Source organism: Anarrhichthys ocellatus, unplaced genomic scaffold, assembly GCF_004355925.1.
Source record: "Anarrhichthys ocellatus isolate YVR2014 unplaced genomic scaffold, GSC_Weel_1.0 scaffold93, whole genome shotgun sequence".
In the NCBI taxonomy this organism is placed as follows: domain Eukaryota; kingdom Metazoa; phylum Chordata; class Actinopteri; order Perciformes; family Anarhichadidae; genus Anarrhichthys; species Anarrhichthys ocellatus.
In genome coordinates this window covers 1,476,899-1,493,037 of record NW_022280123.1, presented here as the reverse complement: position 1 = coordinate 1,493,037, position 16,139 = coordinate 1,476,899, and the positions used below count along the sequence as shown (strand labels likewise).

The window sequence follows — 16,139 nt, the reverse complement described above, 5'->3', positions numbered from 1 at the left end:
ACACACACACACACACACACACACACACACACACACACACACACACATCAAACTGCCAAACAGAACGTGGTTTTACCAACGTGGTTTCCAGCAGTCCTGCATCATCATGCACAACAATTGGTTTTGATAATGAAATGGTATTTTATGCCTGATGACCACTGAAGCTGAAAAAATCAAAGGTTGAGTGGTGTCATGGGAGCGGTTACAACATATATTGGGAAAGAGATGTCTTCAACTCAACGGATAATTTGTATCTGAATTAGAAATAGGCCAAAAATGAAATACCATCCCATCTGCATGAAAGCCTCACAGAAAGTGGACTGTTCAAGTATTTCTTGCCAAATATGATGCTATCTTCTTCAGTCTTTGCTCATGCATGTTAGCATTAGCAAGGTGTGAAGACACCAAGGACACCACGTTAATGCTAACTTTAAATGTGAGTCAGCCATGTGCACTTAGATTCAACTAAAAGCCTGTGGAGCTAACATTAGCAAAGTATGCATCATTATTAACTCGCGTTAGCATGTCTATGCTATGCTCGCTACTGAAGTATACTGGATGTCTACACATGCTGCTTTTGCTTTTTAAGGATTTTAATAGTGAATAAAGACCTACCCGGCTTTACAGGAACAGTGTTGTTCCTTAATTTCATCATCTTCTGTCTTTATCCCCAGGTGATGTGGTGGTTCACTTTTACACTGAGATCTGTAGTCTTTAGCTTCTATTTTTCTCTTTTTAAACTGTTTTCTCTGCTGAATCAGTCTGACATCCTTAGATTTTTCCTTCAAACGCATATTGTAGATCCGCTTCTCTCTGAAATCTCTTTTAAACTTCTCCAAAAATGTGATAATATTTCAGTGTGGGCTCCATGGTAGCCCAGCTTGATGGACAAGCAGCGAGGGGGGAAGCTTAGCCAAAGGTCAATCCTGGGTCCTTTTCATATAACAAAGTAATTTGATAATATTTTTAAATATCAGGGTTTTTGATGGAAAAATGTGGTGAAAATGCTCCATACTCTCTTCCCATTGGTTCTGATGCAGTTACTTGACATCAGTTTGACAATCAGCCTTATATATACTGTATATATGGCTGATTATTAAACTGATATATAAATCGGTATGATATATATATATATATATATATATATATATATATATATATATATATATGTATGCAGCTGAAACACTGGCAATGACATAACAAAGGCTTCACAGTCAAGTTATTTTCATGTGCTAGGAGCTATTTGTTGATATACTGGAAGACGTCACCTAATACTTCACAAACACACATGGAAAGAATCAGGAGAGAGACTGAAACGGGGAGGCCTTTATTAACTCCACCACCGGGGCTTTAATGTGACATTTATCCATCACTCTCGCCCCTTCATTACCTCCAGTAAAGGTCAGCATTGTGCATGTGGGGCCCCCCCCCCTCTCTCTCTCTCTCTCTCTCTCAGGTGTTTGAGCCCCCTTTACTCCGTTGAAAAACTTGCTACCCGGGAGCCCACTGGGGATATTACCTTCATTACTTATGTGCTTACCAGGTGTGAGGATCAACATCTTTGACTTTTGTTCATTAGACAATGGAGAAAAGGAAAGGAACGCTGAGGGAATTCATGACATTTGGAAAGTGTTTAGATAGAGGCAAGGCACACACAGTGATGTCTGTACTGGTTTTGACTTCTCTGTGAGGTGGGACAGCTGCTGCTTAGATGGCAAGGGGATGGTGTTGGAGGTGGTGGAGAAGGGGGGGGGGTTGAAGGAGGCAGAACTTCCTGTCTGTCTCTCTGCATCCCAGTGCTTTGAGAAATAACTGAGCGCGGTGAAAGCCGCGCATTCATTCAAGCTGGTGAAGCCTGGAGGCTCAATCGGGATTCAGCAGCAGCGGCGGCAGCAGCAGCGCTGCCAGAAGATAAAGGAGGGGAAAAGTGAGACAGAAAGACAGGAGGGAATAGCAGGAAAGAAAAATAAGAGGAGTTGCGCGCCGGATTGGAGCAGTTATTTCATTCAACAACAACAAAACATGCGATGGAGGATTTGTTTTACGCATGAGAACTCCTCTGAACTAAGACCTCCAGCCTTTATTCACAATTCACCTGAACATCATCAAATTTCGCGGATACGTCGAGGGCACCGGACCTACCCAGGGGTGTAGCCGCGGTGCTTCTGGTGCGTCTTTTTGCGCTGGTGGAGACTGTGAGCGAGGGCGCGCGCGCGCGTGTGTGTGTTTGAGAGAGAAGTGGTGGTGGTGGAGGATCAGCCGGAGTGGCCGAACAGCCTGAAGGATGCTGGAGGGCAATGCCTGCAGAAAGAGAGGATGAGATTTGTCGAAAGGCGCTGGAGCTGCTCTCCGACCTGTGCTCCAAGGGGGAGGTGCAGGACGACCACTGCCTGGATTTCATCTACTACTTCAGGGACCTGGCCAGACCGCGCTACACGGACTCAGGTCGGGCCCTCAATCTTCTCTCTGACAGTTGAAAGTAGAATTATGTTATAGGAACCCGCGACTGTCCTCCAAAAAAAAGAAGCATCTCAAATATGCAGTTTAATGGTCAATTCGAATTCATCACGAGCTCCGCGGGGGCTGATAAAAAAATAGTTTTTATATTTTTAGAGGAGCATTCAGCACACTTATCTTAAACAGCACAGCTTCTTTTAAACGTTTCAAATTGGGTTAAAGAGAGACAGAACGATGCATAAAAATAATCATTTGTATGCAACTGCCTCGCGCTGACCACGAGATTCCCAGTTCACGAAATGCGAGAAGAGTGCGATCTGAACTTGTTGCTTGCATCCAGCACCGAGCAGTATAATCTAACAATGCATCTCAGTACCATACATATACGTATGTGTGTATGTTGTGTTTGCAAATCCACTACATCATCCATCTATCCTCCTCGTGCAGACCCAACCGTGTGAGTGTTGGTCTGGTTTCTCTTTTACTGTGGCGGTGAGAAGGGGGAAAAAAAAGAAGCCCCACCCGATAATCCCCCACAGCTGCCGGCAGTTTGCAGACGATCTTGCAAAAACAACTAAAACCAGTGGTGTATAATCCAGTTATTTTAGACTCCCAGTATGGAGTATAGTTGGCTTGGAATTTCTTTAATATTGACATTAGAAACAATTTTCTGATCAGAAAGGAGGAGGCCAGTCTGGAAAAAACTTTAATGGGGCTGAACTTAAATAATTACATTTACGCTGCACATTTGACCACAAAAATCCCTGAGGAAACTGTAGGAATATTACAAGAATACAACACACACATACCACTAATTTGAGTTATTTTCTTTAGAGGATTTTACAAAACCAGCCATCTCTACTCTGATAAAATGTTTAGTGTGTGTGCATGTGTAAGTGATTTGGGTATATACTGTATATATATGCAATATATATGCATATCAGAGCATGCGGGCTGTTTGATCATCTTTCCTATGCATGCATATGGTATACAGTGTACACACAGTGCAGAAGCAAGTCTGTTCATTAATTTCTCCCTGCCTTTGTGTGTATGTGTGAGCGAGTGTTTACATGTATGTTGTTTCCCTCATAGCAGCTGTGGCTGGGTCGCTGATATTTAAACATGTTACAATCCATCATTAAACATGTATGATGAAGAGGAAGTTCAAGCTACCAGAGTGGTTCCCCTGAGGAGCCGTGACCCACTTCCTCTTGTATTAGACTGCTCTAAATGCACACACACACACAGTTTGATCCACAACAAACAGCTACCCCTCTTAGTGGAGAGGGGGAGAGACTGGTGCTATACTGCTCTCTGATACTGGAAGTTTTGGGAGCTTTTTTGCAACAGTTTCAAAAAGGCACCAATCCAAACAAGTGGTTTCACGCCACAGGAGGAATCAAATTCTTCTTCTTGCGCCAACAGACATAATGAGCCCTCAATGTGTAATTTATGATCCTCCGTAAATGTTCAAAATAGTTCTTGGTCATTTAAAGGTGCTCAATATGAAATTCCGAGCATATTTATTGCCCTCAACATAGCGACGGCTAGGAGTGTACGGTGCTAACATAGCACAGTGCAGTCCGGGCAACAGTGCAAACAAAGCTAACATTGTCTAAAAGGGTTTAATAACAATATTGACACACTATTGGTGTTAATTAATTAAAACAAAATCTGCCTTTAAAACTTAATACAGATCACATTGCTTTACTTTTTAACAAGCTATCAGTTTGGCCTTATTAGCAGGAGGGAAGCCAGTGAGGGATCATGTCCTTATCGCAGTGCTAGCAACTCAGACAGTTGCTAGTAGTGTAGGAGAAACAATCATGAGAGTTACAGGGTGGTGCCTCTTCACAGATAACTTCATCATGAATCTTTATCGAATGCTTACATAAGTAATTTCAAAATAACCATATGCAACAACAACTTTTTCGCTGGAGGAAACATTACCCCTAAATATTAAATCTACACCTTCCACTTCTGGTGAAAAGTGTAGATAGAACAAATAGGAGTTGTTAGAGACATGACAAGGGTCTGATCCCTCACCAGCTTTCCACCACCACCACCACCCCTTCCAAATGTGTTTGGAAGGGGTGGTGGCTCTGGCAACCACAAACATTAACCTGAATTCTAGCTCTCAGCATCAACAGAAAACAATTGAAGACAAGACCAGCTGAACTCCTGAGTCTTCCTGCTTTTATCTTTGGCTCCCCCTCTGCCGATTGGCCAGCCTGCAGTTGGTGCAACCCACCGAGCAGCACGACCGGCCCCCACAGGTGGAACCCAACCAACTGATTGATACCTGTTAGGAACATGAGAGAGAGAAAGAAAGAAGGGCAGGAGGGGAGAAAAGACAACACGTAACACAGCTTATCAATTAGGTCTGTATATGTAAGTGCTATGTAAAAAGGAGTAACTATTTCTGACCATGAGGTACCGAGCTGTTGTATTTACTAATGCCTACTGTACACTAGAAGATTTTGAAAAGACTGAAGTCTGATACCTTCTCGCATCTTAAGTCATAAGTCACAGAGCTTTTATTCACAGATTTTGCAAGGACTTAAGCCAAGACTTACGATATTGAACATATTTAATTTTATGGGAACGTCAAGGCGAGAAAAACACAGAGTTGAGGCAGCTCTGACTGTATTTTTTGACCACCATACACCAAACGATCATGTCAGCGTGAGCATGCCACAACTCTCAAACTCTCATGATTTTATTGTGACAAGAGATGTCACGAGAACCGATATTTCGATGCCAAAATCCTGAAAATGTGACCATACTGATTTTTCTACAGTGCCACAGGTAGCCTAAATACCGGGGGGATCCCTGATTTTATTTGCCAGGATTGGATAACACTATTTTTTTTATAAACCCATCACTAAATTTGCATTTAAAACCCCACCTAAGTTCTTTGTAACTACTAGTGAATCACTTGATGCCATTTGCACCCTTAAAACTTAGCGAATATCTTAGCAGGTGAAGACTTTATTCGTGTATAAATCAGTTGCTTTTCAATCAAAAGCGATCAAATATATCAACAGGAAGTAAAGCAAACTTAACTACTGATCGATTGTAAACATATGCATGTTTTTTTTAAACTCCCGCCCACCGCCATGAAGGAAATGCATCTGGCGAGAGCCATTAAGACCCACCGGTCTGAAGCGCTACATTATGAAACTCTGGCGGGACAAATTAGATTATGGCGGGCCGCCACTGTCTGAAAAAACTGACAGTGTTGTAGCAGACACCCTGCAAACGGTGCGCATATGTTACATGCTGCCTGCCTGTTACACAGCAGAAGAGACTGATACAAGTCAACAGCAACAACAATGTCCCACAGAAAGATGAAATACAGAAAATACTTTCATTTCCTGGTCTCCATGATGAGGGATTGATTAAATGTTTGGGGAAATAGGTTAGGTTTCATTACACCCTTGATTGCATTTTTGAGGAATGGTTGCCAGGCAACATAACATTATTGGATATTTGGGTAAGAAATCTTTGAGCCCCTGGTGATATTCTTGAATGAGCTCAATAAAGTTAATGGCTCACGCCTTCTCCTCTCTTCTCTTAATCCGAAATCCACCTACCCACAACACTCATTTGAATCCCCTGCATACAACTACTTTCCTTCTGGTGTTATCCATGCACAGGTATCCCATTTTTTCCCCCACGCGGCATTGTGAAAGTTGTTTCCAGGACATTATCCCCATGCTTCCACTCAGAAACACACTCCCATGCCCTTTCACCTCATCTATTGTCTCATATTGACCCGCTGTTGACTTGGCTGTTGCAGCTTATTGAGCTGCACTAGTGCTGCGCTCCCCGGAGGACTGCGTATCGTACATCGAAGAGTTTAATGAGATGGCTCTAGCCCAAGGCCCGATGTCTGACTGTAGCAGGCAGTGGAACAATACATTGGTCATAATCACAGGCCTCCATTACTTAATCTACTCTTAATGCTTCTATGAACCTGAAGGTTGCATCGTTTTATGAATATTAAAATGTATACTTTCCATGAATGTGGCGTCAATATGGATGTTGTTTTTTACCCTAAGATACTGTGTGTGTTGTTTTGATTGTTTAAATGATGCAAATGGTGGTTAATATTGGACCAAGTGGCAAGGTTTTTACCAGTCTGGCAATGTTAAGCTATATGCTAACATGCTCACATTGACAAAGCTAACATGCTGTTGCTTAGCAGGTTATGTTTACCAGGTAATGTTTACCATCATAGCTTAGCGTGTTAGCATGCTAGCATTAGCTCATTATCATTAAAACACAAGGTACAGCTGATGTTAAATAGAATGTTAGATTGGTCATCAAACAAACCATTGGCCAAATACAATAAAATTGACCTGATGCTAGAACAGTTAGCTGGTCATAGCTTTGATCACCAAAGCTATGACATGACAAAGTTAGGACATGAATGTTTTTCAATAGTTCTTGAATTATTTCAATTTGGACCACAATAGTAGATTCACCGACCTGCAGTTCCCATCCCCAGAGCATTGTAAGTGGACCTTTCACCTCTCACTTTGGGAGCAGTCATTTAATAAAGTCCAAAATGGAAATACAAATTGTGGAAAATAATGAGAATTTCAGAATGAATCAGCCATTCAACTGTGATGTTTACACCGTTACAGTAGTTTAATTGAAGGTTATTATCTGTGTAGGTGTGCTAGATAGTAAACAAGAATAAACTGGCATCATTGTGAGTACTTTGTGTGTCTCTGATTAGTGTCTGCCCTGCTCAGGGACTTAACAGTGAGTGTGATGGGCCTATAATGAACCTACCTCAGAGCACGGTGACCTCTTGGCCTATATCCACTCATCACCACTAATGCTTGCAACCACAGAGAGAATACAAATAAAACCAACAATAAAATGGTACATTCCCGAACTGCCCGAAGTCAGTGATGTTCATGGTTATTATTATGATGTATGGAGTTAATAAGAAGAAACAAAGCCAAGTACAGAGAGGTTTTGTGTGGCCGTCTGTGTTTATACAGCCCAGTATGCCAAGGAGGTCATATCTGAAAAGCCTGCAGCACATGATGCACAAAGTTTCAGCGTGGAGGTCTAACGATACTGGATTTTTAAAGGACGACATAATAACGATAGTTAGGAGCAGGAAAAAGCTGGTGGCAGATTAATCTAGGGCATTGAACACGCAGAAATTTCAGCAAAAGTGGCCCCCAAATGATCACATATGGCCAATAGTTAGTGTTAGGCTTGCATTTATGGCTAACAGTTTATTTAGGAAGACATAAAGTAAGGGCGTGGAGTTCCTGGCGGTGAATGGGGAGATTAGCAAATTCAACTTTTACACTGTACACTGCAGTTCATGTCTTGTCACACCAATTTATGCCGCATTTTTTACTTACCAAGTATTTTAGGTGTCTAACCTTAACCATACCTTATCCATAGTTTCCAGTTGTTTTGTCTTTCCAACTTTTTACTTAGATTTTGGTACTGGAAGTGCCCTGGTTTCCAGTTGTAGTCCGAGTACTTTTGATCAAATTACGTTCGAGCTGGCTATGGTTGAATGCAAGTAAAAAGTCTGTGTGGAGAGCAAAAGAGGTGGAACGCATTTGCCGAAATGCAATCTTAAACAATCTATGCCAACAGTCTTACATATGTTCCCATCAGCTAAACATGTGATGTTGACTCTTGCACACTTGTGGACGTGGAAAGTATAATTTCAGCTTTAGAGTTTTCTGAGTCCTCTTTGTTCTTGGACTGAACTTGTTCTTGAAGTGAACAGAGCTATCACCTGCATCACTTTATAGGCTTCCTTCCTGGAGTGACCCAGCATTGGGTTCTGTCCTCGTCACTGTTTTTGCTAATCCGCTCGTCCTTTTTTGGTGCAAAATGTCCTTAGACTCCTCCATTCTCTGGAAATCAACCCAACCATCTTATAGCCTTCAGCCCCTCAGATGAAGCTACATGGCATCATTTTCATTACAGGCCTGAACCTATGAATTTTTCCTCTGGTCCTCTGGATTTTGGCCATTTTGGATAACTCTTATCACTTCTCCGTCAAAGAGGTCTTTCTGGAGTTTAATAGAGGGTCTTCCTTTAGATAAATTGGCTTTTGGGCATCGCATTTGCTGTCCTCCGTTGCTTCAGCATAGCCACATTATAGGTATCCTTCCTCAGCCAAGACTGGAAACACATCTGCAGAATTGCATCATGCCTGTTCCAACAGTTCTCCATTGGCAACTGGTAGCTTTAAATTGATTGTAGTGATTGCATTTAGTTCAGCTCCTTGTCACCGCTCACATCTTTTAACCATTTGTAGGTTGCAGTGGGCCACATTTCCTTGCCAAATCTTTTAACTGGTTTAATCTAATATTGTGTCTTCAGATCTCGCTACTTTGAAAAAAAAGCTCTGAAAACAAGTGGAATTATTCCATACCTTCTTCTGAAGTTTTGAAAATGGAAAATTAAAGCTAAATCTATGACAAAATGGCTTTCTAAGATGGATATGCAGCATTGTAGAAATGTGAAAGAAATTCAGATTTTTTGTGAGGCTTTGTGTGTGTTTCACATGCCCTTTATGTTGGATTGGAATTCACCAAACATTCCTTGAACAGCAAGAGCTGGGAATGTGTCCCAGGGGAAAAGCGTTTTTCACCCCTAATGATAATGATTCATAGTACAAAATGAAAGAGGTTGAGTTGGGAGGGACAGAAAAAAGCCAATGCTAAATTAGCTTTCGGGCAGTTTTGATGTGCACTGTAACCACAGCTGTACAGATCACAGGATTCATTTTGATATTGGAGATAAATTCAACTTATGGATGTATATTGTTACCAGACAGAAGCTACTCTGTGATTCAGCTCCAGCAGAATGTGTATGATTTCGGTGCCTTTTGATTTGACTGTGTGAGAAGAAAGGCAATCTGTCAGTAGGGTGCTGAGGGTTAAACACTTTGAATACAGAATAAAGATTGCACAGATGGATACACGCACACTCAAAAGGTTAATGAATAAATTCTCATTCCTGCTTGGAAACTCTCCTAGCCCCCGACAGGAGACAAATGTGATGATGTGTCTGCATGTGTTAGTGTCAGTGCATGTCACACTAACCAACGTGATCTGATGGGAAGTCGTATAAATAGAATGACACTTTTGAGGACATTTTGCGTGGCATGTCGCGCATTTTAAGCGCTTTTTCGCAGATGCACGGTCACTGTTTTGAATATTGAGGTTAACGTTATGAATTGAAACAAAACTGCTTCATTATTTCTAGGCAACAAAACTACTTGGTTAAAAAAAAGGCTATGGTTTGGGTTCAAACAAGGACGTTTGTTGCGTATGTTACATACATGAGCTAAATAGTCAACGGAAATAAGTCCTCGGTTTCGAGTACAACCTCTGACCTGCAAAAACATACACCAGACCATGCTGCAATATGGCACATGCCAAATTAAACGTGCGGGACTGGCAGGAACATTTAAGTTTCATAGTTGGTGCTGGTGGGTCTCTTTTCTGCTTCTTTCTACAGAATAGCTGGATAATCAGCCACCCTAGAGCGTGTTGTTGATTCTCACAACGCCTCATCAAAGGGAGATTTAGTCCAAATCAATAAAAGCAGCCATCTGTGTGTCTGTTCGCTTTGGGGTTTTCAGCTTGATTCACATCAGAGGCAGGAGAACGCCTCTGCCAAGGCTTCTATCAAGAAAAATCAATTTGCAGTGTTGGACAATGAAAATCGGACTGTGATCCCTGCTTCCTGGTGGTGAGACGTTCTCGCTGTTGCTTCAAAATCTTAGATGCGTTGCTTTTATCATGTAATTTTGATGCAACAATTTGCAACCTCGTTCTCATACCTGAACTGCCCTGAACCTGTTATCGTGACAGAATTGACCTTTTTGCTTAATTCTCTTCCCTTAGTTGCTATTGCTGCGCCTTTCCATTCTTGCATGGCACATACGAGGCAGTTCACCAGGATTTACCACTGAAAATTCCTAGCACTTTTATCAGCTGTAGCAAGTAACTTTAGCTCCATGAGTTAGATAAAACACTGTCTCCAGCTTTTTAATGTTTCCAGCTGATTAGTTTTAAAATGAAAACTGTAAAATATTCTTAAGGGGAGACACAGTTGAATAGGGTAAGAACAAAAAATGACTAATAGATATCACCATGAAACCTCCCTAGTTGATTTCTTACACTAAGATAATTCATCTCAGTTTTCTGAAATGCTATTTTTAAATAAGCATATGAGCATTCTCTTTTTAAATGAGGTTCTTTGCATTGGACAAAGCCAGGCTACAAATGTAATTTCATTTTGTTTTTACAGAGGGAATTATAGATTATCTCTTTTTATCACTCCATAAATTTAGAAAATACAGTCAATAGCCATATAGGAATCTATTTTTGGCATGTTTTCAGTGATAAGATGTAAATCAGGCTGTGGAGGATAGATGAACAAACCCCTCTGTAAAAACCTTCAACATTTAGTTAGGAATAAAAATGAAAAGTTTGGTGGATGTGAGAGCTAATGAAGTGGAGCTTCCTGGCTTAGAGAGGGTAAATAGGGTAAAAAAAATGAACAAATAGATATCACCATGAAACTTAATAGAATGACTTTTTTATATTTCAAATTTTCAAAAATATTTGGTTTTCTTATGCAAATGAGGTGTTAACTAATGCTAACTTTTTGTGAATTTAGGATACATCGCAAATCGGCAAAGTAGTAAAACATTAGTCTGGAGGAAGACGTGTATGGAAGCAAAATAGCCCAAAATTTACACATAAGTCTCACTTGATGGCTAAAAGATTGCGGATAAAGTTGCATGTTCTAGGCAAAAAAATCTGTATCCTCACCAGTTAATCAAGAAGAAATGGAAGGAGCAGAATTGTCCTTGCATTGCAGTGTAGACCAAAAAAAAAAAATCTTTCTTTTATTAATATGATGAGGAAATATTAAGCCAGGCTGTTATTTCATTCTAACAACCTTCTTTGGCTACTTAAATTACATACTTAGACAATCAACACCCGAGATTAGTATAACCTTGTGTTCATGTTTGAAAACTGAATGCATTAACAATGTTACAAGAGAAAAGGCTTTGAGGATGAGAACTAGAGCTCTGTACAGACCTAAAACGAAGACCGGATATACTAGACATGGAGTGGGCTAGTTGAGAATGGGGCCTTTTCTTTTAACCTAAACAGTAAATATATAATGCAGCAGGAAATGCTCCTTGACATTGGAAGTACAGTCGTGTTGGGTTACATTAATACTGTAGTAGTTAGCCAGTTAGCTGGACATGCTTATGTTTGCAGCTTTCGTGAAAGCAGACGATTTCACTGTTTAATCCATTCTGTTAAGTTCTTGGTTTTTGAAAATCTTAAAAAAAAAAGTCCAACGTCTTTGAGTCACAATATTAAAATAGGTCTTCAAAGCATAATAATTACATATTTATTGAATGAATTTGCATGGATGTCCAAATAGGGCAGCACAATTGATTTTCTCAAATTTCAAAGGTTACATGTGTGTAATGAATACCATTTTAAATTAAATATTGCACATCATATTCCACAGTTTGGTACAGATCTCTTCAAAAAGCTCACCATTTTAATGTTTTTCAGTGAAAATGAGAGTAATGATGTAGAAAATATCATTCCCATTAATGTAACAAATCATATTACAATTGCAGTATCGGTCACAACTATCACAGTTTGATGTTTTTTCAAAAGCATCCAGCCCTATGTACAAGTAAAGAGCGCTTTTTTGAATCATGGCTATGATGGACATGTATGTTCTTTTTTCCGAAAGCACCAAATGAGAACTCATCAAGGGATTTTACTGCCCTATTGACCACTTAGACTTTGATGTAAGCTACCTCTAATGCCTACATGCTTTATACTTGCACCAGTTATTCCTTCATACATAAACACAAGCAACCCCAGCACAGATAATTACACTAATCAAAACCTCTCTGACCTTTTTTTTTTTTAAATTATAATTGACTTCCTTTCGCTTATTGATTATTGAAGCTCCTGAATCCAATTAACGGCCACCAGCTGTACAGGGTTTAGGCACCGGGTGCCTTGATTGCATCCTGCAAAAAGGACATGAAAAGCGGGGACACCATGCGGCTTTAGAAAAGGTTCTTACAAAGGTAATCGAATGAAGCCACGGGCCGTATTCTAAAAGCTTATCAAATAAGGAGCAACAGTGTTTTCAATATTGATTTATTTTTGGTCTCAAATATTTCGAAAGGAAGGTGGCTTGAATGGAGATTGGTTAGCCTTGAATGGAAACAAGGTTTATACGAGGAGAAATTACTTACATTGGCTGTAATTTCATTTAGGTACAGAAAACCTGAATTCCGGGTGTGAAATAATTCTGATTTTTGCATCACCTATTAGGCACATCAAAGCCAGGGCACGGCGGGACAAGCTGCACGCTCTCTAGCCGAGTCAGCTTAGAATACGAGCCCTGCACTCAGGGAACACACGCTGTATATCATCTCTCCGCTGCTTTCAATTCCCCCCAGCTGGTGCCCGGTGTATATAGCTGCACACACAGGAGGGCTGGCTGTGTTCCTGCCCGCCTCATTTCACAGATCTTAGCGCCTACTGTGCTCTGATGGCAGTGCTTTGCAAACATAGATTCCTTTAGGTTTTTGCCCATTTTATTGGGATATTACAGCTGTGGTTGGTGATCTTCTTTAAAAACATCCTTGTTATATTTGTTGTAATTCTCTTGACACCCACATTGAGAGCAATCAGAAAAATCAAATGGTCTGACAAAAGAGAAAACTCAGGTATTTGTTGTATCGTTTCATTTGTCTACCTACCTGCCTATCTACCTGTGTGCACACTGTCAGCACACTCATTGAGCGTCACTTGAGTCTCTCATGAGCTGCTTGCTTAACAGCTGTGAGCGCTAACAATAACCGTTGTTTCATAATGAACATTTTTGGGGGAGTGGCTTTGGAGGGAGGGACGGACTGTCGGTGTTGCTGCCATTTACTGTATATAAGAAGTAGACGTGGTCATCGTGACGTCACCCGTTGGTTTGTGGACTGCCATGAGTTCGGCGATTTCGCCGTCACCATCTTGGATTCCGGCCGTCGCCATGTTGTTGTTTTTTTGCAGCCAATGAACGGAAGTTACAATATTTGGAACACAGAAGAGTGACGTAGAAACGCCGTATACGTCTCTGGTAGCGGCAGCGACCTGTCAATCACAGTGAGCCTGCTCTAAAGCATACTCCACTTTATGGTCTGTTTTGCTCAAAATTGGACCATAATTTACAAAATGAACATCATGGTGTATTGAAGAAAACTTGAAACTATAGTGATTGAGACCATAAACGCATGTTTATGATATTTACTGAGGCAATGAATCAAGTGAGAAGTAGAGTCATTTTCTCTTAGACTTCCATAAAATATGACTTATTTTTGCAACCAGGAGTTGCCCCCTGCTGGTCAGTAGAGAAAATGCAAGTTTTAAGACACTTCCGCATTGGCTTCACTCGGCAGAACTGGAGGTTGCCACCTTGGCGCCTTTCCCGCTAGCGACTTATTGAGCTAGCGCTTCTGGAGTTAGCAAGACGGGTCTGGGTTGGTTGGTTAATTCTTTAAAATTCAGCATACTCTTGTTGGTTTCTCAAGATTAGCTTTTCAAATCTAACAAAATGTATTAGTATCAAAAATAAAACAACAGTGTTCAGTGTAGTGTAGTGTTCAGTCATATTAAATGCTCAGGGAACCATATATATATATATATATATACTGTATATATATATATATATATATATACAGTATATATAAAGCTGAGCATTCACACCAACCAAGGTGTCAGCCCTCGTATTAATGAGCCACTCCCCAGACCAGGAAATTGTGCTGTTGTTCAAGCTCTTTTCTTGAGCTTTGATCTTTGGAAACATTGAGAGAGAGAGAGACAACTATCATATTTGCATTTTCAGGCGTAGGACGAGCTTTTCTTCAGAAAACTGAGAGGGTAAATCAACACTGAATCACAGAGTGGCAACGTTGCACCGCTGTCTATGGGCTGACATGTTCAGTCATGTTAGTTGTGCCCTAATCGGTGATGTCACAGCAGGTCGCTCGCTTTTGACATCTGATGGATGCTGTGCAATGACATCACTGTGGCCCAATGTGCAACATGAATGCAATCGGCAATTAAATGGACATAAAATAGAATCCCGAGCCCCCCTGCTGTGTCCATGTTTCGCAGCAACCTACTTTGCTGGAGAGGCCAACGGTAATTGTTGCGATGGATAACAATCAACGGTGTAATCTCCACATCATGTGCCATTTAATTACATGTTCTATGCCTTGTCTTGATGAAGGTGGCATGTCTGCGGCATATGTTTACACTGCTTGTATAGCATAGATTGTGAGAAGGCAGCTGCAATATTACTGCCTTACTGTGTCTTCATAAAGTATTCAGACTAGAGGGTGACACAGGAGTAGATTTTCGCTCCACTAAATTCCGCAAAACCTTCAAATCCCAGAAGAATGACTCCCGTTCAATCCTCTTTTCTGTGTTGTGTATCATAAAAACAAAAAAAAAGATCTATTGTAATCATAATTCCCCTCCCATCTGCTCCCATTGACATTTTTTCCTGGCCCTTATCATTCACCTGATGAATAGTGAAATTGACTCCCATCCATAGACTGTATATAAGAATTGGACATGGTCACCGCGACGTCACCCATTGGTTTGTGGACTACGGTTTTGAAAGATTGGGTTCGGCATATGGGCCGTTGCCATCTTGGTTTTTGGCTGTGGCCATCTTGTTTTTTTGCAACCAGACGTGACACGAGAGGTTGCAGCTAAATTCAACCAAACGCTGACACTTTTTTAGGCAACCAATATGTTGCAATTAAGTTTTTTGAATTGAAAAAACACAGAGAAATGGTTAAAGCTCTAAGACAAAAACACCACAAGGAGGCCGCTGTTCTTGTCCCATTTTACACCAAAACTCAATGTTGACTTATATTAACTACAATAATCCAGAATTTAAATAACGTGACTAAAGTGCTTATTTAAAGCCGAATCATTATGTTTTACTAGACATGGCTTGTAGTGTTTTTGTTTTGTTTCAATTTACAACTGTAATCACCATTCAGGAGAAAATATGCTTCTCTCAGTTCAGCACAGTGATGCTTAATGCATCTATAAATGAGTACAGTTGTTTGGAAAAACAGTGATAGTTAAGAGAAAATACACAGAAGAAATAGTTGAAATGTGGATGCATGTTTTTCTTCTTCAATTAGTTGCTAAGTGAATCTGGGCCTTGTGTAGTTTTATAATAAAGACTGGAAAATGTTTTTCTTTCTAACACAAGGACTGGACTCTAATTGCATCCATTAATGAGCTCATACACATATCTCACATTGTGCCTGAGCACTCTCCGCTGTCCCATTAAGAGTTGCTCTCAGCTCTTTTAGTGGGGAAGTCAAAAGGAAAAGACTGTTGAATAGATTTGCAATGCAATTTGAACATGACATCGAACAGTTGTTAAAGCAGGGCATATTTGTTCATAATGTGAAGCTCAGAGTATCACTGATATTGTCAGTATATCATGGAAACTGCAAGGCATTGTACCAAACAAGGACTCTCAGTCCGACGGGTTAAAAAGAACTTCAGACATTCTTTCTCAGTGTTGAGTCTGATTCAGAACGACTA

General features: G+C 40.6%; 1 protein-coding gene across 2 annotated transcripts in view; it reads left to right on the top strand.

The window, feature by feature from the left end:
• Positions 1 to 1,805: 1,805 nt before the first annotated feature.
• The window catches only part of syt9b (synaptotagmin IXb), a 59,340-nt gene continuing 45,006 nt past the window's right edge, over positions 1,806 to 16,139 (top strand). For both annotated transcript variants that reach the window (XR_004213779.1, XM_031875646.1), the window contains exon 1: positions 1,806 to 2,445. Coding sequence is in view for 1 of the 2 variants with exons in the window: in XM_031875646.1 (XP_031731506.1) it covers positions 2,298 to 2,445 (148 nt within the window). In the remaining variant the exon portion in view is untranslated. The remainder of the gene's footprint in view (positions 2,446 to 16,139) is intronic.